We start from the raw sequence: 22,477 nt of genomic DNA, 5'->3' as shown, positions 1-22,477 counted from the left end.
AATATCTTAATATTTGGTTGTATTGACTTTTTTTATACTATACATTTACACTTTAGAAAAAGTGGTACTTCAGTGCCTCATAATTATTCGTTAACAAGTGTTTCTTAAACTACTACTGTGTGCCAGGCATTGTGCTGCATACTTTACAAAAGTAAAAATGAAGCTTAGGGAGCTTACATTGTCTCAAAGGGGAAAATATGTACATGAATAAGTATGTCCTGTGAGATAATTTGGGTGGAATACAGAGAGTTTTAAAGCTGAGGACTACGAAAGTCTTTATGTAGAGAGTAGTGTGAGAACAGAATCTTGAAGGAAGTAGGATTCCAAGAGGAGGAGATGAAGGAGTGCTTTTCCAGCAGGGGGGATGACTAATACAAAGTTACAGAGAAGAGAAATCTCATGCCATGTGTAGGTTGAGATCAGATTGTGAAGGGTTTTAAATGCCAATTTGATCCTCATGGCAATAGGGAGCCACTAGATGTTATTAAGCAGGGGAGGTGACGTGGTCAGACCTGCTTTGTGGGGGTATGGATTGGAGTGGGGAGGGATCTAAGGCCAGAAGACCACTTTAAAGGTGATTAGGACCTGAACTACATTGGTGGCCATTTGAATGGAAATAATAGTTGAGTGTGAGCAATATTGTAAAGTCAAGAAAAATGTCCAAGTTGTAAACCTGGGAGACTGTAAAGATGGTAGCCCCTCTTGGTTCTTAAAGGTTATATAGCAAATGCTTAGTAAATGTTTCTTGATTGATTCATCATTGATTATGCCAGGGTAGCATAAGCTTTAGTCAGTCCTACCAAATTGGTTGGGGCTTAAGTTTGGACAGGCCTGGTAACAAACTGGTTGACTTTAGGATGATAAATTTTCAGCAAGAGCAACCCTCAAAAGCACTCTATAAAAATTATAAAGACACATTCTGTGTCTATAGAAAGATATAGATATACCCACAATAACAAAATCACAGATCCTTTTGGTATTAGTTTAACAAATTGGGTATATGACCCTGTTTAAATATTTGGCATCTGCCAGCATGTAGATGATTTATTTACTAAAGTTGATATTAACTTGGGCACATTTTTATTTCAGAGATGCAAACACAATTTTTAGAGGAAATTCCTTGGCTACTCGATGTCTGGATGAGATGATGAAAATAGTGGGAAGGCACTACCTAAAAGTGACATTAAAACCTATCCTAGATGAGGTATTGTGGTAACTACTAACAACTGTAGTCTGTGAACGTTAAGATAATCTCTTGATTAAATGACATATTGACCAAAGAGAAGTTATCCAGAAAGCCAACTTCTTCAGTCCATTACTTAAAACCCCACAAGAGTTCTGTTCTGATGCTTCATGGTGCCACGTGAGTGCTGGCGCCTGGATTCTGGACAGTGGGGCCAGCCGGACACTTGGTTATCGAGCAGGTTCTTCCAGAGCTGGAAGGTCTGTCAGAGGCCTCCTTGTCTCTGTCCAGGAATCACCTCTACAATGCCCCCAACAAGGAGTGTCCTCCAGCCTCCATTTAAGCATCTCAGGAAGAGAAGCCAGCTTGCTTCTTGTGTAGCTCTGAGCACTGAGGAGTTTGCTCTTACCTGGAACCATAATTGCCCTCCCTGAAGCTCCTGTGCCTTGTTGCTGCTCCTGCCCTCTAGGACAAAGCAGAATGAGCCTATTCTCACTTCTGCATGGGAGTCCTTCCATTTAATTTTGAACACTGCTGGAAAGGCTTGAATAGTGGTCCAACAACTAACTATGTTTGCTCTTTGAGGATATTTAATTCAACCCCTTCATTGTATATATCAGGAACTAAACCTGGGTAGTAGGTAGCAGAGCTGGGATTGGAATCCAGGTCCTTCCAACTCCAAAACATCCCAGTCCCTGTATCCCTTCAGTGTAACTGTTTTAAGAGGCCCATCACTAAGGATGGGCCACAAGGGAGTGAATTTTTTTGGCTACAACAACTTATGAGGACTATCTGCCAAGGCATGGAGGCATTGTGATTGGTGTCCTTAGGTAGTGTCCTCACACCATTTAAAGAACAAGGTTAACCTCTTGGGAAATGTCTTGGAGTTTCTCTCTCATTTTCTTCAGTAAGTTATTGTATTTTAGAGCCCTTTTATGTTTGAACTTTGTGCTTCTTGTGATTTCTCTCTTTTTCCAAATATGCGGGGAATGTATTTTTGTTTAGTTTTCTAGAAATGGAAGAAGACAATAAAGTAACTCAAAATAATTTTCTTTTCAGATATGTGAATCTTCAAAATCCTGTGAAATTGACCCTATCAGATTGAAAGAAGGGGATAATGTAGAAAGTAATAAGGTGAACCTTTATTTCATAAGCCTTTATAAAGTTGTATTTAAGGTTGAATCCATTTCTCAGCCACATTTTTGTAATGATAGGCTAAAGGAAACTCATCTTATGCATTCTTTAACACTATTAACAGTAATATTTCCCATGGTTAATTTCTTCATGTAGGATTTTTTCCCCTCATCAATTTTTATTTCAGTTCCTGGTTTACTGTTTTAAATTTTAGTATAAGTAGTACCAAATTGAGACTGGGGCCATGTTCAGAGTTTGTGGTCAGAGCGATCAGCACATGCTTGAGAATGATTTGAAGAACTTCACTGCTCATATACTGATTCTGCCACCAGCCTGTTAAAATGGATTTATTCATGACCAAAAGCTATGGTGTGAAGAACTCCTACCACCATGCATGCATGCACCGATTCTGTCCCTAGCTTACCTTTGAGACACTTCAACCCCACTTGTCTCACACCAGATTTGGTTCATGCATTTTTGCTTCAGTATTCAGCCTTTTAGCTCCTTGAAACAGCTCATGAACTAAGACATTTTCTAACTGAATGAAGTTACAAAATGCAAATGCACTTTTGGCAGTATTTTAAAACTCTTAAGCTCTCTATTTCTCAAACATAATCATTATGCTTTGAAATGAACATTTATTCCAGAAATTCCTATATGTGGTCAAGAAGGTAGTTCTATAGTAACAGCTGATGACAATTTAATCTCCAGTAGCCAGGAGGCTGTCATTAGTCATTTAAGAATTAATTACTGGGGCAGCTAGGAGGTGCATTGGATAGAGCACTGGCCCTGAATTCAGGAGTATCTAAGTTCAAATCTGGCCTCAGATAATTGACACTAGCTGTGTGACCCTGGGCAAGTCACTTAACCCCAATTGCCAAAAAAAAGAAAGAAAGAAAGAAAGAAAGAATTAATTACTAAGGATTTCTGTACTAAGATTTAGTATTCTTAATACTGTTTAGTAATTTTGTAATAACTGTGTTCTGTATTGCATTTGTCAGGTTTAACAAGTAAAGTGTAATTTAAAAAACCAACTTGTTGAAGTGATATGATACTTAAAGTGTTATTTTACTCTTACAGGAGAATCTGCGCTACTACGTAGAAAAATTATTCAGTATGATTATACAGTCCAATATGAGCTGCCCCACTGTCATGTGTGATGTGTTCTATTCGCTAAGACATATGGCTGCTCAAAGATTTCCTAGTAAGTGCATCTGTGGCCAGATCTCTTAGTTTTGTCTTTGTCAGGCATTCACATCGCATTCCATGCATGGTATTTAACTTTAAAAGGTCCTGCGCCAAGGCCTACCTCAAACATATAATAGCCAGGGGACCTTTCACAAGTCACTTTACCACACAAGGCCCCTGAGTTTCCAAAGATGTTGCTCTACACTGGTAGAAGGAGGGTCATCACTTGAAGTTATCAACCCCAGCAAAATCATAGGTACAGCCCCAAAAGAATATGTGTTAAGATGCCTCAGGTGCCATTGTCTGGGTATGTAATTTTCAAAGAGTTCCCCCTTATGACATAAACAATATGTTTCTTTTCCTTTAAACTCAAAACTATTATCAGTTTTGTTTCATTGCAACGTTAAGAAGTAGTCTTTGTCGGGGCAGCTAGGTGGCACAGTGGATAGAGCACTGGCCCTGGATTCAGGAGGACCTGAGTTCAAATCCGACCTCAGACACTTAACACTTACTTAGCTGTGTGACCCTGGGCAAGTCACTTAATGCCAATTGTCTCACAAAAAAAAACCAAAACAAAAAAAAGAAGTAGTCTTTGTCAGCCTGTGCAGACAGCAGCTTCAGGCTAGGAGCAGATGAAAACTAACAAAAAATAACTAGGAGATGTGTCCCCAGCAAAGACAGAAAAGAGATTAATGATTGCACTTCTACCAGCTATTGGTGAGTCTGGTGAATAAAACTGATGAGAATTACTTGCAGAATCTGTATTTACCAGCCCTTTTCTCCCTTTATACTCTATTTAGAGTCAATGGGAATTGGGGTTTTCTTAGCAGTATCCATCTAGTTGAGTTGAAAAACAATCATGCACTATGTCCTTTGTGCTTGAGTGTTTCTAAGAAGGCTTAGGGGACAAACACTTTAACCAGTGTGTTTTTGTTGTCATGTTGGATTTCCTTATCTCTACCTCCTGGCTTCCCTCAAGTCTCAGCTAAAGCCCCACCTTCTGCAAGAATCTTCCTCTGCCCTCCCTCCCTCTGGAACAACTCAGTTTATCCTGTAGAGCTCTCGTTTGTACACAGATGTTAGCTTGTTGTCTTCCCCATTAGAGCACAAGCTCTTGGAAAGCCAGAATCGGTGTTTGCCTTTCTTTGTATCCCCAGCACTTAGCACAATGCCTGACACAAACTCTGTGTTTCATAAATACCCACCGGCTGACACTGTGTTTCTATATAGTAATGAAATCTCTGAAGAGTAATTCCTGTCTCCATCAGTCAGTCAGGCGCTGAGGTTACAGACACAATGAATAAAACAGCCCCTCCATAGACTTTGAGGCTTAGAAGGGGTCGTCTGTCATTTGCCTGCCTCTTAAGTTTGGAAATCATCGATCAGTTGAAGTTATAACTTGGCTAGGATTGTCATGTCCGAAAGGATCCCGGAGTTAACATTTCCTTCTACTTTGCTCTTCTCTCTTCTAGTAGCCAAGGATTTTGTCTTTGTTTTTTAATCCACCTCAAAATACGCCAGTAAAAAAAAAAAAAAAGGTGTGTCCTAAGTCTAGTGCCATCAGATTGTGATATTTCTTCTCCATCCACCCAGGATAGCTTTCTTCTCAGAGTCAAAGCTGAGTTCCTCTTGTTCTGATTCATTTCCTTTTTTTAAGGCAGTTTTTATAGTAAGAAATCCCTCATTGGCTTTTTAACTTCACCAGACAACTCCAATCATACTTTACATTTTGAAGTAGACTTTACCTAGTACCACCATGCTCTAATATGGTGAGAGCTGCAGCTACTTCTTGGAGGTTTTGCTTCAAAAAGTATCAGAATTCAGGGTTGCCCCTAATTTTGACACATGGTGTTAGTATCAGTAGTTCAGTTGAATTGATATAGTTGTTTTTCTGTATCTGCCTGTTCTAGCAGAAATGGCTACTTACAAATGGGCATATTTAGCCAGTATAGGTGGCCATAGCTGTTGGTACCTGTAGGTTCCTGTATAAGTATATTTCTACAACCAGCTTCTATGAGAAAGCTTTGCTATCTTAACCAATCGTAGTTTTTCAAGGGAACATGCATGTGAATTGTCAGAGAAAGGTAACTAAGTAGGTGCTAGTCTCTTTTGAATTTGATGTTCCGTACCTGGGCCTTGAAGGTTCAAGATCCCCTCGGCCAGGTTGCTAAGGTCAGACCTGCAGAACACAGATTAAATCAGCACTCAGTCACTAACTGGAGAACTCGATTATCTAGTTCTAGGATTGCCACTAGGTAGTGCTAGATGCTGCTTATCTTTTCTGTCACGTTTTTAGAGTACACTTCTTGCTATGGAAACATGAGTTATTTCTCACACTGACATAGGCCTGGAACCTTATTACCAATGTGGCGTTTTCATTTCCCTCATTTCATTTCCCTGTGCAGTGTTCATTTGAATGATTCTCAGCCTGCTTTGAGTGATTTTCTTGTTGTTTCTTCAAGCTGACCTTCGTAGTCATCCTTGTCCCTTCACTTGCTTGTTGATCCACATTCTGGGAAGTAGTTCACTGCATGATTGTTCAGGATCTTTTTATTTGGCCATCTCTGTTATTTGCTCGTTGTTGGCCCTCATGACTGTCACATGTCACCATTTTTCTCTGCAGATGACCCTCATGTACAGTATTCTGCCGTCAGCAGCTTTGTATTTCTTCGTTTCTTTGCTGTAGCCGTAGTGTCACCTCATACTTTTCATTTACGACCTCACCATCCAGTAAGTGTTTCTTCTGTTCAAACTTTACTCCCTTTTTACTCACATTCATTAGAGTGAAGAAAGAGAAATAATAGTGAACTAATTTCTTTGGTTGCATTCTAGAACTGTTCGTTATTTTAATATTTGCTATGCCTTTTTTAGCTATTTGGTATAAAAGCTGGCAATTTTCTTTTTTCTGTTGCTTATAGACATTTTTAAGAAAACAGGACCTAAAACCATTGAAAGTCTTAGAACTTTCTTGTTATTGCTAAAATACTTTGTTAAGTATATATCTCTATTTTAATTCTCAATTTTTCTATCACATTTTTTTTCACAATATTGAATTCTTAGGATTTCATCTCAAGTGAATAAATACAAAATATAATAAACAAATGAATAGATTATGTACAAATAAGGCCTTTTCTAAACCATAAGAAATTAGCTCCTTTATGTTTTTTAAAATTATATAATTTTGTTTGTCTGATATAATGCTAACACCACATTTAGTTTACTACAACTATATGTCAGAGCTACCACATGATCTAAATAATATTTAACTTCCTCATACCTAATTTACACTTACATTAGCTTTTGTGTGTTTTTATTCCTTGCATAATACAGCCTACTTCTACTCTTTGCTAATTTACATGTAATTTACTTTAATCCAATAGATTTATTTTGTACCTTCGTTAAGATGCTAGCTCCCAGGGATACAAAGGTGAAAAATGAAAGTCTCTTTCCAAAGTGCTTACAGTATTAGTAGGATAAGACATATGTACAGACAAATATAAGACAAGGTAAAAAATAGTAATCAGAGGAAATAGGGGAGATTCAAAATGCTATAAGAAAATCGATGGGAGACAGATCACTATCACTGGGACATCCGAAAAGACTTCATGGAGGAATTGGCACCTGGACTGGACTTTGAAGGAAGAGGAATATACCAGTAAACAGAAGTGAAGGGACTGTGTTCCAGACAATACGGATAACCTATACAAGGTGGTAGAGAACAAGATCAAATGGAGGAATCGCTAGTTGTCCAGTTTGGCTATAAAGCCATGTGCATGAAGATGAGCAGTGTGAAGTGCGACTGCTGAAAAGGAGACCAAAACTGGACTCTAGAGAGCCTTAAATGCCAAACTAAGTACTTTGTATTTTATTTTATACACAGTGAGAAACCATGCAAGGTTCTTTAGTTAAAAGATTATATAGTGAGGCTTCCATCTTGGGAACATAAAAAGATACCATAGGCAAGGAGAGCATTCTACTAACATAGGTAAGAGTTATTTAGAACTCCTCTAGGGCAGTAACAGTGTGAATGAAGAGGAGGGGATAGATGTACAAAATATTACAAAGATGGAATAAATAGATGTGGTAGCTGATTTTACACAGAGTGGGTAATTGACATTGAACAGAAGGAAGAACTAAAGATGCTGCCAAGATTTCTCTTAATGCTTCAACAGAATAGGAAATTAGGAATAAGACGGGTATTTTGAAGAAAATAGTCATCTTTGGAAATGTTGAGTTTGAGGAACTGGCCAGGTGGAGCTGTCCCAGGAGGCAATTTATAACAGGAGTTTACAGGAAAGATTAAGGCTGGATCAAGAGGGTTTGGAGTCATCTACTTAGAAGTGATAACTGAATCCATTAAGAGTGAATGAAATTGTCAAAGCAGAGTGTGTATGTGAATGTGTGTGTGTGTGTATATGTGTATGTGTATGTACATGCGAGTGTGTGTGTAGGAGAGATTGAGATTAAGAGCAGATCCTGAACGAATACACACTTAGGAGATGAGGCAGGAACAGGACCCCACAAAGGACCGAGGAAGGAGGAGCCAGGTAGGTAGGATGTTTGTTGAATCCTAACTGCTTATGTGGTGATTGATGACTTCCAAGGGAGCAGTTTCAGGAGTGATAAAAGACTGAAGTTAGATTGCAGGAGGTTGTAGACTGAGTTGATATTGAAGTGAAAGCAGCAAGATTCGACTGCTTTTCTGATAAGTTTAGCATTGAAGGGAAGGAGAGAGTCAAGATGATAGCTTTTTTAGAATGGAATACCCAACGGAGAGCAAGATTGAAAATTATTAGAGTCAGGAATGATTAGTGGAGCAAGGCCCCAGACAGAATGAGATCAGGGACCCAAGTCTTATAAGAGACTTACCTTGAGCCAAGAAGAAGGCCGTCCCAACTCCTGAAAACAAAGGGAAAAAGAAGAAGAGAGTAAATGCAAAGATGTTCTCAGGCTTGAGGGAGGGGAATTGAGGGTCCCCCACAATATATGCAACAACCATCCTCACAGTTTATCTGATAGCTCCCAACCACAGCCAGGTGCACTTTTTGTTCTTTAATCAGCCTTGGTATTTCATGACAGAATAGGGTCCAAATTTTTGTGCAGTTGTGTTTATTCTCCTCTTTGTGTGAGACGTAGTCACATATATGTATGTATGTATTACCATTACCTCTTTCTTACAACTTTTCATGAGAAAACAATTGACTTTGTCTTTTGTTGGTATTCATAGTACTGACCAGATCCTCCTTGTACCTTCATTCTGGTGGAGAAGGTATATAACACACCACACCCCCAATCTTAGATCAGTACTGAGGTGACCTGCTCATGTACCCTTGGCCCCACCCCCACTGTACCCTGGCCCTGGCCCCTCTGTGGGTTGGGAGGGTCCCTGCTGACTGGCAGTACACCACACCAATAGGTCAGGGCAACAAAGGACACAGCTGGAAACAGATACTGTTTCAGCAGTTTTCTAGTTTATAATCATGTTGCATGATCCCTTGGCAAAAATATCAAAGTTTTGTGTACAATATGTGGTTTCCACTTTCTCAAAAATGCAGTTGCACATTAAATTTTAGTTAGACCTACCCAAGTAAAGTACTCGAACTAAGTTAAGAATTGCTCTAAGAAAAGAGGGATTATAGGCCAGAGTCCCTGGAGAGGGGAGAGAAGATAAGAACAAAGTCCTCCCACTGAGACTCAGCTACAAGCTATGATTCCCCTGTGTTGAGAAAGAGGAGAAGGGGGAGAACAACTAGATCATTCTGATAATGAGGAGAGTGGAATATCCCAATGGAAGTGTCTGACCAGCATTTTAGAGCCGTGAGGGAAGCCAAAGAGGAAAGAATCTCCACGGTGACATAATCAGTGCTGTTGTTGCAGGTTGTAGAGAGGCCAGGCAAGTAAGGACTGAGAATAGGCCATTGGACCTCTTGATTAGGAGATCATTGATGACCTTGGAAAGAGCAGTTTCAAGAAAGGATTGGGGGTCAAAGCTAGATGACAGAGGACCAAGGAGTCATAGGGTAGTAAAGAAATAAAGGAAGTTATTATACTAAACCATTCTGGAGAAGTTTTTATTTTGGGGCATTAGGGGGAACAGAGGAAGAAGCAGTTCAATTAAAGTCTTTTTCAAAAAAGAAAAACCATCTTGTATTTATTAGAAGATAATTAGTGGAAAAGCAGAGACTATATATAGATACTAGAGAAAACAAAGCTAGAATTATCTCAGAATTTGAGGACATGAGTGGAGTTGCCATTGAAAGAGGAGGTGCAGGGGCAGCTAGGTGGCTCAGTGGATAAAGCATCAGCCCTGGATTCAATAAGACCTGAGTTCAAATCCAGCCTCAGACACTTGACAATTACTAGCTGTGTGACCCTGGGCAAATTACTTAACCCTCATTGCCCCACCCCACCCCCCCCCCAAAAAAGGAAGAGGAGGTGCCTTTTTATTTGAAGGAAGAAGAAATTAATTTGAGGCGAAGAGAAAGATGTATAAGGAAGCGAACATCAGGTAATCTTTTGAGTGGACCAGAGTCACAATGGTTTACATTAAACATTGTGAGGAATGTAGTAAACTGAATCCCATCAAAAAATAAATAAGAGGATTGCCAACCAACAGTTAGGGTCCAGGACCTGAAATGCGCCATCCTTCTGTGATGGGAAAGGATAATAGCTTACAGTTTTATATCATTATACAGGTTATGTAATGATTTTCTCCTCCATTTTTTGTCCCTAATAACCCTAAAAAGTTGTTAGGACAAGTAGTATATCTCTTTTACAGATAAGAAAACAAAGGTTAACACCTTAGGTGAGAGCCAAGCCTTCTGACTCCATTCCTCATTTCTTTTTCATTTTACTATGCCACATAGGATGGCCTTCACTCTGTTCTTCTGTTCAGTAAAGATCACTGAACTTAGAATGAGTTTAACACCAAATCTGAAATTACCTCATAACAGTTTTAAAGATTGTATTGTTTTGACAGAGAATTGTAGAAGAACTTGGCATATAAAACTAGAACTCCAGGTGGCCTTATGGAGATACTGAGTTAAGAATGAAATGAAATCTTGTGAATACATTTAAGTGATGATGTAAGCAGAGACATACATATACACATACGTGATATATTTAATAACTACCCTTAAAATCCTTTAATTCCTCTTCCTTAGCTCTCCCTTGTGATTTCCTTTTCTCCCCTTCCCATTTAAGTTCATTGTTAGTTTCCAAGGTTATTCCATGTTTGTTGATATTTAGACCTTCCATTTCTCTCTCCTCTTTTTACTGTACCTAGAAAGGTTGATTATGAATCCCATAAAAACCATCGAACATGTGTAAGATCATTGAACACAGTCTGTTTATGAACTGTTATTTTCAGATAAAGGTAGGAAAGGGAGTTAAGGTGGACATCCTAAAAACAAGTAAATGAGTGGAGAAATTTAAGGAAAAGGATAATAAGCTTAATGTGTATTCATTGATTAAATAATTGTCTTTTAAAATCTGACTTTTTCAGGGAAATTTTCCATTTGACCAGAGATCTTTAGTCTTTAATTTCTCCAATTTATGACTTGAGCCTGAAATAACCTCCTTTTCAGCTGAATCATTGACTTAGAGTTATTCTACTCTACTTTTTTTACCCTACTGCTTTGGGGGAAAAAGTAGACCCCTTGACCTGTCATGTCTATTTTTAACATAAAGTATATTTATTGATACCTTATTAGGAACATAATTGCTTCTTTTGAAAATTCTTTAGGATGCACAGACAATTAGAACATTAACTCTCATCTCAAAAGCCATTCAGACTTTGGGAAGTTGGGGAAGTCTGTCTAAAAGCAAGGTGAGTGTAGTCATCTTGACTTTCTAATACAGCCATTTTCAAATCTGTAGCCAACATAACCATAAATTGTTTGCCTCTCGTCCCTTCCCCCACCCTCCTGCAAATAATAATAGACAAAACACAGCAGTCTTCTAGTACATGCCTTCCCTAAGCAGCTCTTTGCAGAGCTTCACTGTGGCCTCTGAAGTAAATCTCAAGGCTGGGAGGTAGAAGAAATCTAGTGAAGGGTTAGATGTGCCAATCATATGGCCTGTTCACCCCATTCATTTGTCAGACCTCCCTCATAGTCGTCCCCTTTTTGATTCCCTCATGTTGTCTGTTGTTGTATAAATTATGTTGTGCTGATATATTTGGGCTTCTACTAACAGAAATCTTGTTTTGTTTCTTAGTCAAGTTTCAAAGAGACATTCATGTGTGAGTTTTTCAAAATGTTTCAAGAAGAGAGGTATATTGAAGCAGTTAAGAAGGTATGATAATATTATTCTCTGTTAATATTTAAGAATTCTTTACCATGTGTAATTGAATTAATAAAATAGTATATCTTATACATGAGAGGCCAAAAAAAATTGGTTTTCTGTGGATTATTTTTATCACTTTCTCCAAACTTCTTCATGTTGTTGTCAAGGTTAAAGCCAAATTTAATTTCTTTTTTTTAAACTTTAAAACCCTACAGTACATGAGAGGCAAGAAATTTCTTTCTATGCTATAGTCATTCACCTCTGAAGCCAACAATGCCATTGTTTCAATGTGTAGTCCAAAAAAAAATAGTAACCATCACTATTATAGAATGATTAAGGATAAGAGAAAGACTGGTCTGATTTAATGAAAAGTCCTACTTAAAGACTCTAATTTTGTTTTCAAATATAATCCTTATTTTAAACTCAATGAATATTAAGATGAGGTAAGTTAATGGAAACAATTACCATTAGTAATGTATGTATGTCACTATATATGAAAACATGAGGTTTCCAATAAATTAAAGTAATGACTGTAATTAGCAGTGAAAAGCACATTGAAAGAATACTTAACATTTCAAACTTTTACTTCGAAGAAAACTGCTTATTTTAGACATGACTTGCCTTACTAATAATATTTGGAAGAAAATTTTAGCTCAGTATTTGATGAAGTTCAATTTTTTTATCCTTATGGGCAAGATGGAGAGGTATAGGGTATAGACTTAGTGGAATTTGAACTGGTTGAACAATCAGACCAAAAGATAGTTTAGTATCAACTTATACATACTAGTGACCATGGAATCTCTCCCTGGCCAGTCAGTGGCTTGAATGTGGGGGCATTAATGACATGCTTGGCACATTTACAGATGACACAAAACTCAGAAGGATAGTAAATACATTAAATGACAAAACCAGTATCGAGGGATCTCAGTATCCCAGAACACTGGGTCAAGTCAAATAAGATGACATGTAATAGGAGTAAGTGTAAAACCTATCCTTAAGTTCTATAGACTGGAAGAAGACATGGCTTGATTTCTGTGACAGAGTTCTGGGAATTTGAGTGGACTGAAAGCTCATCATGAATCAACAGTGTGACATGGAAGCCAAGAGGTAGCTTAGCTTCCAGAAGGAAGACTGCAGTGGTCCTGTTGCTCTCTGCATGGGTCAGATCACATCTGGAATGCTCTGTTCAATTCTGGGTGCCACATTTTTTTTTTTTTTTAATTTTTGCAGGGCAATGGGGGTTAAGTGACTTGCCCAGGGTCACACAGCTAGTAAGTGTCTGAGGCCGGATTTGAACTCAGGTACTCCTGAATCCAGGGCCGGTGCTTTATTCACTGCGCCACCTAGCTGCCCCCTGGGTGCCACATTTTAAGGACAAATTAGAACATAATCCGAGAACATGGACCAGGAGAGTCCAGGGATTCAAGGCCACTCCATGTCAAGATTGATCGAAGGGACTTTGGACATTTCACCTAGAGAAGAGAAGATATGGATGTAGGAGGGGGTTGAAGGGACATGATAGCTGTCTTCAAGTGTTTGCAAAGCTGTCATATGAGTGACTAAACTTGTTCAACTTGGTCCCAGAGTGCAGAAAGTAAGAAAACACAAAAAGACAGATTTTAACTTGACATAAGGAAAAACATCCTAGCATTAAAGCTGTGTAAAATTGGAATAAGCTATCTTAAGAAGTAACAGGTTCCCCCTTACTAAAGTCATCAGGTAAAGCTGAGTGACTGCTTGTTCATCTTAGAATCATTCACCTCAGAGGCCGTCTTATCCAGCCCACTTGTTTCATAGTTATGGCCCAGAGAGTTTGTCACTTGCCCAGGTGGGGAGAAAACAGAAGAGAGAGGGTGGATCAGAGGTCAGATTTTTGTTTAGTTATGGGTTTAAAGTGATGGTTTCTAAAGGCCATTCCGTTTCTGAAACTGTGAAGAAATTATTTTTAATGTGTTTTTATTCGTAGAATTCTAGGTACATTATTTTAATACCTGAAGAATAAGAAATTCCGTTACACTAAAGAGTATTTTAGGGTGTTACCAGTATGTCATACTCTGAGGTAGCATTCAATAAATGAAAATGATAACAGAAAGACAAAACCAGTAGGGTTCATTTCAAAACAAGAAAAATTATAATCTTTTAAAGCTGAAAATGCTAACCACTGAGTCTTTTGAAAATAAATTCTCTCTTATTTCAAAAGAACAGGCCAAGCTCAGCTGTCCTTTATTCCTAGGACATTGCTGAACATTTGTAGAACATCGTGGGCTGACTTAGGTTGGCAAGATTGTGATACACTATCTTTTGTTTTAAAGATGGGGTCCGTTTTTCCTCCTGTGTTTTCTGGTTATTGGTGTGCCAGAAACTGCTTTTTTTCTGGAGTTGGCTATGGCTGAGCATATGCTGATATAATCAAAATATGCAGTTGATAATGTCAGTCAAGAAAAGATTTAAGAATGGTAGGAGTTTAATCTTGTTCTCTCTCTGCCCTGAATCTCCCACTCACGTTCTCATTGAGTGTTACCATACTTCCGCCCACAGTCTCAGATTTTGTTCTTGGCTCCTGGGCTGGTAAGATGTTTAGCCAAATATGCCAGTATTCTACATGGTTATTGGTTAAGGCTGGCTGTGGGCAGTACTCAAAATTCCAGAATGTTATGAATTCTAGTGTCTGATTTGTCATTGCCGTTGGTCATGGGGTAACTGGTTCCTGCTCTCCTAGTTTTATGCATCCTTTCACACTGTTCTACCCTAGTTTAATATTTCTGGCTATCAGCTCTTTATGATCTATGGAGAAAGACTGTCTTTAGGAGAAGAAAATCTGAAAAATGTTCCTAAATTTTGGTTACCTAAAAACCGTCGTCATTGCTAGATTTTGTCGAGGAGGGCAAGGTTGGGAAGCTTAGGCCTTGAGTAACTGTTCTGTCTAGTTTGTGGGTCACAAAGAAATGAGGTAATGACTTGGAGAATCCCTCTAATTCTCCTAGATACCTATACACAAGGCCTTAGAGCCCCTAATGCATGGGATCTTTGTCTTTTTCTCCCTTGATACCTTTGTTACTTCTAAATCATTCCACTCAAAGGAGCAAGAAGTAAGTATCCCTGGGAAGGAAGCCCAGGAATGTGTTGGGTGGGAAGGACTTGAGTGGAAGAGTCTCTCGTATAGCCTGACTGTTAGAAAATAACAGAGGGTGACATGATGGAAGGATACTGGATTAGGTGTCAGCAGGTCTAGGTTTGAATTTGAATTCTGCCCCTTACGTACAGCCTTTGTCACCATGAGAAGGTGGCTTTACTTCTCTGTTCTTTTGCTTCCTATCTGTAAGGTGAAAACATTGAATTGTGTAACCCCACAGCTTCCTTCTAGCCCTAAAACTGATAGTTCTATCAAATTAGACACAGTCCAACATATCTTGGGGACATGCAAGTAAGCCCCAAGATCATAGGGGACCCCTTTGGACCCCACAGTAAGAATTGTTCCTTGAAGTCATTCTTTCCTTCTTCTTAAATGCCTGGATCAGGAAAATACAATTTCTGAGTCAGTGGGTTTTTTCCCTGGAATTCAGGTGGCCAGTGGTTTAAGGAGAAGCTATTCCTGACAACATGGCTCTATTTCATTGGGCAAGCCAGCACGACTATAGCCATGGGACCTATTGGCCTAAGTCACTATAATCCTTTCTTGACGTTTTCCCATAAAAATTAAGTTTTAGAGGATATAAATTGGAGACCTTTGTGCTATGCCATCTCTGTTTATTAAATTTCTATTAACAAGGAGCTTTATCTTTATAGTGATTAAGTTGTGTTATAAATTGAATTTGAGGAACAGTCACACTTGTTTTTATAATGTAACTTTCCGTATGTCAGTGATTTTATATAAACTCTTTTCTTTTCACTTAGTTCTTGGAAGAAATTTCATCTACTGAAAGTAAAGAACCCAGTGGTATGAGTGAGCCAGTACATCTAAAAGAAGGGTAATTTAATCAAATTATATATATTTTTAAGCAATGTTACAAGAAAGACCTTAAGCATCATGTTCTAGTACAAAGTGTATGAGCTAGTGGGAGCCAGAAGCATTTGAAGATTGAGCCCCACCCAATTCTGCCACTGACTAGCTGTATTACTATAACTAAATTCATATTACTCTCTTCTCAGTTTCTTCTTCTGTTTCATTCAGGAATAGTCTATTTCCTGCCTACATCATTGTCCTTTAAAAAGTTACAATTACTGAACAAACGTAAGGAGATGGTGGTAGTACTTGATATTTTTACTAAATTGATCTGCGGTTGCCTTTAATCCCAGAAGCACTCAGCCAGCGCTTTTATGCTTTGTAACATAAGTGTAGGTACTAAAGTAATAAAGATTTAATGCCTAGTACTCAAGTGCAAAATTCAATTTATGTGAGATAAGGTGAAGAAAATCTTCCAAAATTGTTATGAGACACACAGCTGTTCAATTTACTGAAAATGTCAGAGACAGTATTACTTATTATATATTGAATTACTACCTACGTGAGTCTATGGGCCTAAATGCATATTTGCATTGTTTTAACAGTGAAATGTACAAAAGAGCTCAGGGAAGAAATCGGATTGGAAAAAAAAATTTCAAGAAACGATGGTTCTGCCTCACAAGCAGAGAATTCACCTACCACAAGCAACCAGGTAGTTGTGCTTACTCTATATTATGGGGTACTTTGATGGGTTTTACTTTCAATTTTTTCCTTGTTTATTGGTTCTATAAAGTATCTAGTGCAAATAAAATACTAATGGTCTGCTTAGGAACAATTGGGGCAGCTAGATGGTATGGAAAATAGCACATTAGACCTGGAAGCAGGAAGACCCGAGTTCAAATCAGGCCTGAGACACTTAATAGCTCTGTGACCCTGTTTACCTCAGTTCCTCATCTGTAAAGTGGAGACACACTGGAGAAAGAAATGGCAAACCATTCCAGTGTCTTTGCCAAGAAAATCCCGAAATGGGGTCACGAGTTTGACATGACTGAAATGACTGAACAGTAACAACAAAGGAACGAGATGTGGTGCTTTTAAAAGAGAGTTTTTTAAATTTATTGTTAAACAATCTCACTTAACACTTTGTATACAGGTCATGTTACAGATACATATATGTGCATGTGTGTATACATGCACACACGTACACACACATCTACGACAAACATGAACTTGGACAGACCTCAAGAGGTAGTAAAGGATAGAAGGGCCTGGTGCGCTGTGGTCCATGGGAAAACGAAGAGGGAATGGCTGAACAGCAGCCAATACATACATATATCCATTTATCATTGGGTCGTTTTTATAATGATCTTATCTTGAGCTGCATTTACATTTGAGCTTATTTTTAGTGCCTTTCAGTCTGAATACGGTCATTTGTATAAATGCGTGGTTCCTTCCATGTACCCTCTACTCTTCTGTGTCCTTTGCCTTCTGGATTTATTGCTGCCACTTTCATATCTGTTCATTGTTGTGGTTCTGTTTTCTTCCTCTTTTCTAAAAGGCCTCCCACATTTCTAGTGTGAAACGTCTGTGTAAGTGTATACAGACATACTTCTAATGACTTGATTCCATGGGTGTAATTGCTGTCAACACCAGCAGAGATCACAGTTTTTCCATAGTGGTTTAATCAGTCGATGAGACTTCCCCAGTGATGAGCCTTGTACTTAGCTTTGTTGGTCCTCAATAACAGACATTCATTCATTCATTCATTCATACTTGCAGCCTTTGCAGCATGGTAGGAGAGCTAGAGATTGTACTACATTGGCATAGCCTTCAAGAGGATCTCCTCCATACAGGATGAGACATCAGAGTACGTGTGTGTGTGTGTGTGTGTGTGTCCACACACACACACACACACACACACACACACACACACACACAGACCTAAATGTGAAATGTACACATTTCTTCAAAAGAACTGTGACTGGTATTGAAATACAATTTTCAGGACTACTGGTGAGTATGAGATATCAGCTAAAGCCTAAAGAACCTACATATTGTTTAAACCTGTAACAGAAAAGAATTTATGTAACAAATGGTATTTATTGTTTTGTTGACTTTCTATTCATGATGTTTCTCTTTTTTGTTTTTCATGATTATTTCAATTTATTTATATGTCCATTTCTTTTTTTAAGGCAAAGATGCAATTTATACCATCCCAGTCAGAAATATTCTTGCTGTGGAAAAACTAGAAGAGAGCTCTTTTAACAAGAAAAATGTAAGTTTTACAAATAAAGGTATTTACCATTCATTAAGTGGGCCCTTTAGTCATTGAAATTTTCTGCCATGTGGATTGTAGGAATTGTTAAAAGTATGTTGCTACTTCAGCAAATCCATGATGTGTATTATGTAAAGTGGGAAAGGTGCTTGATTGGAAATCCGAGGACCTGGGCTTCAGATCCCAGCTCTGCTACTACTTATCTCTATGACTAGGCAGGTCATAAAGCCTCTCCGTGCTTCGCTTCCCTCAGCTGTCAAATGCTGGGGTACATCAGGAGCTCTTCACTTGGAGTTCATGAACTGGATTTTGCTTTCCTTTGAAATCCTGTGCATTTTATTTTATGCATTTAAAAACTTTTTGAGAAGAGGTCCATGACATAAAAAAGGCTAAGAACCTTTCCTGGAGGAGGTGATTTCTGCGCACACATTGTTGTCTTCTTGTGCACCCTCTCCTCCCGGTTCATCAGTCTTACTTCCCATGGACCTCTGCTCTTCCATAGCCACTCATAAACATGGCCTCACCTTAGTCCTTAGCATGACTTCTAGTCTGTACCATCCCATTCTGGATTCTTCTTTCTGAACATTGTTTCCTATCCTTTCCAGCAGTCCTATTTCACTTCTCCTAAACCCATTGCCACTCCCAGATGCTCCCTCTACCATCACCTTTGAAGTAGTAGTTATCCATTGATCTCCAGGTTATTCTCCTGGACTGCCTGACTCACAGTCTTTCTCCCTTAGTTCCTACTTCACACCAGAGGGCTTCACTGCACATATTCATGTGCCATCAAAGACTCCAGCCTCTCAGTTCCTCAACTACTCATCGTGCATGGCCTCCTTCTCTACCTCCTCTCCCCTGCTTATAGAAATAGTCCTTGTTCTTGCCGTCACCCACAACTCCTCCTTTTGCATGTTCATGCATTCTCAAATTCCTTTATCTGATTCTCATCTAACACCCCTAAGCCTGATGCTCAGCATGCACTGTGAGCTCTAGTCCCCCCAACCTTCAGTTCTTCCCTAGGCCATCGCCCTCTCACTTACTACACTCTCCTCCCTCATCTTGACTCCTTATGGAATGCGTTCAGCTTGATACTTTCCTTCTCGGGTCCCCAGCGGCCTCATACAGTTTTGCACTGCTAAGCCCCAGTCTTAGACTGCTGCCATCATCTATCATCTTCACAGCAAATCGAACAAAGCTGTGGGAAAAAATCACCAAAGAGTGATGAATGAGCCCACTACAGATTTATGTAAAATAATCTCAACTTGACCCCCATCACAGGATGAACATCACAGCAAGATAGTAATTCACTCTCCAGCACACTCACCACAATAGCTTTTCCAAACTTTTTCATCCCTCCCCAGAAATCCCATAGTCATCACTCCTACCCTCTCAAAAAATTGAGGCCTTATCCCAAGAGTTTCTTTTTCTCCCTTCCTCCTCATCTCACATCACTCATATGCCTTCTGCTACTACCTCCTCCATCATTCCTGTCTCACATGAGGAGGTGACCATTCTCTTTACCAAGGCAAAACCTTCTACTTGCACAAGTGATCCCATTCCATCCTCTTTTCTTCCAGCATATTGACCCCCTTGATCATTCTCCATAGTCTCACTAATATTTGGTCTCTTCCTGTCTACTGGGTACTTTCCTACTGCCTATATAGCCAGATCTCCCCAATTTTCAACCTCCCTTCCCTCAGTTTCCCACCACTGACCTATGCCCTTTATCCATCCATATGCACTAGCTGTCATCTCTGCGAAAAGGCAGTCTACAAGTGATACCTCTACTTCCTTTCCTCTCACTGTTAACCTCTTAGTAGTTTGGTTTCCAGCCTTATTGTCCAACTGAAACTGCTCTGGTCAGAGTTATCACTTACCTCCTAAATCTAATGTCCTTTTCTCGGTCCTCATACTTCTTGACTTCTGTACAGCTTTTGACATTGTTGACCACCCACTTCTCCTTCATGCTTTCTTCCTTCTAGGCCCTCATTGCACTACTCTTTCTTTCTTTTTCTCCTTGTCAGGTTCCTTTTCCTTCTACCTTGCTGGGTCTTCATCTGTGGATCTACCCCCTATGCCAACGGTATCCCTTAAGGCTCTGGATCTTCATCTCCTCTTTGCAATTTCACTTAATGATCTTATTCACTCCCATAGATTTGATTTTCATCTCTGTGCTAATAATTCCTAAATGTATTTATTCAGCCCTAACCATTCCTTATCTCCAGTTGCCTATTGTGCATCTCAAATTGGATGGCCCATAGACACCTCACACTCAACAAAACTAAACTCATCTTTCCCCCCAAACCATCCCTTCTTCTAGACTTCCCAGTTACTGTTGAGGGCACCACCATCCTCCCTTCACCCAGGCTTGCAAACCGTGAATTTTTGAACACACCTAATTCAGTCCCTCTCTGCGGAATGTTTTCCTCGGCTCCTCAGTTCCTCTAGCCCCATACCTATCTTTTGTCGATCTGTTGATTCTCTATTCTTAACAGCTCTCGTATGTACCCTCCTCTCTTCTCTGACTGTGCTGTTCCACTGTCTGCTTGGTTGTTCTCTGCTTCAGGCCTCTCCCTATTCCATTTTTCACTCAGATCTCAAACTGATCTTCCTAAAACAAAGATCTGACCATATTACCACTACTTCCATCCCCAGACCCAATGCAGAAAATCCCACTTACTCCTCACTCCTCACCTCTGTTTGGCTTTTCAAGCCCTTCCTACTTGGCCTTTCCTCTCTCTCCTTACTCCCCTCCACATACTCTGTGATCTAATCACGGTGGACTCTTTGCTGTTACCTGCACAAGACACTCCCCTCCTTTCCCTCACACCTGGACTTCTTTCCTTCTCATCTTCTCCTAGCTGTCCTGGCTTCCTTCAAGTCTCAGGTAAAATCACACCTTTTGTAAGGTGGTTGGTGCTCGTGCTATCTCTTGAGATGGTCTCCGGTTTGACCTTTCTAGACCTCATTTGTACAGTTGTTTGTTTACTGTTTCTCTCATTAGAGTTTGGCTCCTTCAGGGTGAGAACTGGTTTTTTGCTGGTATCCTCAGTGCTTAGCACAGCGACTGCCACATAGTAGGCACTTAATAAATGTTTGTTAGCTCACTGGCTTGACTCAGTCACTAGGAGTCCTTTGATTCTTCCCTGTTCACCTTAGCCTAGAGTTAAACATTTGAACTCAAATGTCTTCTCCATCCTGGTCCTTCTGTCATTTAGACTTTGCTGGTGCCTAATCCTCAATTACCCTCACCTCCATTCATGAAGGTCACTGCTAGAGTAAGCCATGGAGCAGAGCCAGCTAGCTCCACTGGAAACTCATGGTATCTAAGAGAGATAAATGGATAGTTTTTGTTGAGCTGAAAAAGTAATCACATGTATCGGCGATTACTGTGTTGTTGGATCTGACCGTTTTCCCATTCTCGTTAACTTAAACGCCATTTTTACTTCCTGATATAGTAGATACAGACATCGCCATCCAAAAGACAAGTCATTCCAGCGTCATCAGTGAAGAGACTAGGAAACTAGAGAACTACTGAGGCGTCTGTTCAGCTTCACTTCTATATCTGTCCTTTCGGTTTCCTCTGTAAATGTTTTCGGGACTATCTGACTTAGTTGGGTCTCACGCCAAGCTTTCTGCAGGATGCTTTTCCTCCTTCCACGTCATGTTTTTTGTGAGGCCAAATCACGTGAACCCTTCCATCATCCTATTCCATAATGTTTTACACATTAATTTATATTCCATATTGTTGCCTTTGCCTTTGGCTACCATGTCTCTACCTGTCAATGAGGATAAGTATTTGTTGGTGAGAGCCATTTCCTGACTTCATTTTACCTCATTTTCACAGCAAATCACCAGTTTAGATTAACTTTATTTCATAAATGATGGCAATTGGGGCAGCTAGGTGGCGCAGTGGATAAAGCACCGGCACTGGATTCAAGAGTTCCTGAGTTCAAATCCGGCCTCAGACACTTGACACTTATTAGCTGTGTGACCCTGGGCAAGTCACTTAACCCCCATTGCCCCACAAAAAAAAAATTTTTAAATTAAAAAAAAAAATGATGGCAATTAATGTCCCCCCCCAAATCACTTTTCATAGTTATCAGTATATTTAAATGATTCAGGTTGGATCTGTTTTCATCATTATTCTTTTTTTCAAATTTTAGTATTAGTTTTCTCTTGCTCTAACCAGATGATGTGTAACTGTTCACTGATAGTTGATCCCAAAATGTTGCCCACAACAATAGCTAGCCATTTCCTGTCCATTAAATTATAGCCAATTTGACTTGTTTGTGATTTTGGGCAGTGATTGTCTTGTCTTATTTCTTTCTGCTCTCAGAGAAAGTATTCACTGGAGGCCTTTGCCTCTTCCCCTTCCCAAATCTTGTTTTCCAATATGTTTTTCACTATTGTTACCTTTACCAACTTTCATATTAATGTCACTACAGTTCAAAACATGATGTCAGCT

General features: G+C 39.4%; 1 protein-coding gene across 2 annotated transcripts in view; it reads left to right on the top strand.

Annotated features, from left to right (window-relative positions):
- RASA2 (RAS p21 protein activator 2) overlaps positions 1 to 22,477 on the top strand; it is a 137,587-nt gene that overhangs the window by 99,543 nt on the left and 15,567 nt on the right. The window contains exons 12-20 of one of the 2 annotated variants that reach the window (XM_043997446.1): positions 1,090 to 1,204; positions 2,243 to 2,317; positions 3,398 to 3,521; positions 6,129 to 6,235; positions 11,250 to 11,333; positions 11,723 to 11,800; positions 15,686 to 15,759; positions 16,340 to 16,446; positions 17,927 to 18,009. In XM_043997446.1, the coding sequence (XP_043853381.1) occupies positions 1,090 to 1,204; positions 2,243 to 2,317; positions 3,398 to 3,521; positions 6,129 to 6,235; positions 11,250 to 11,333; positions 11,723 to 11,800; positions 15,686 to 15,759; positions 16,340 to 16,446; positions 17,927 to 18,009 (847 nt within the window). Of the gene's footprint in view, positions 1 to 1,089; positions 1,205 to 2,242; positions 2,318 to 3,397; positions 3,522 to 6,128; positions 6,236 to 11,249; positions 11,334 to 11,722; positions 11,801 to 15,685; positions 15,760 to 16,339; positions 16,450 to 17,926; positions 18,010 to 22,477 lie in introns of both variants that reach the window. The other variant, XM_043997445.1, reaches the window with a different exon arrangement.

This window comes from Dromiciops gliroides, chromosome 3, assembly GCF_019393635.1.
Source record: "Dromiciops gliroides isolate mDroGli1 chromosome 3, mDroGli1.pri, whole genome shotgun sequence".
In the NCBI taxonomy this organism is placed as follows: domain Eukaryota; kingdom Metazoa; phylum Chordata; class Mammalia; order Microbiotheria; family Microbiotheriidae; genus Dromiciops; species Dromiciops gliroides.
Note: the sequence above shows the minus strand (reverse complement) of the source record. Positions and strands in the feature narration are given on the sequence as shown.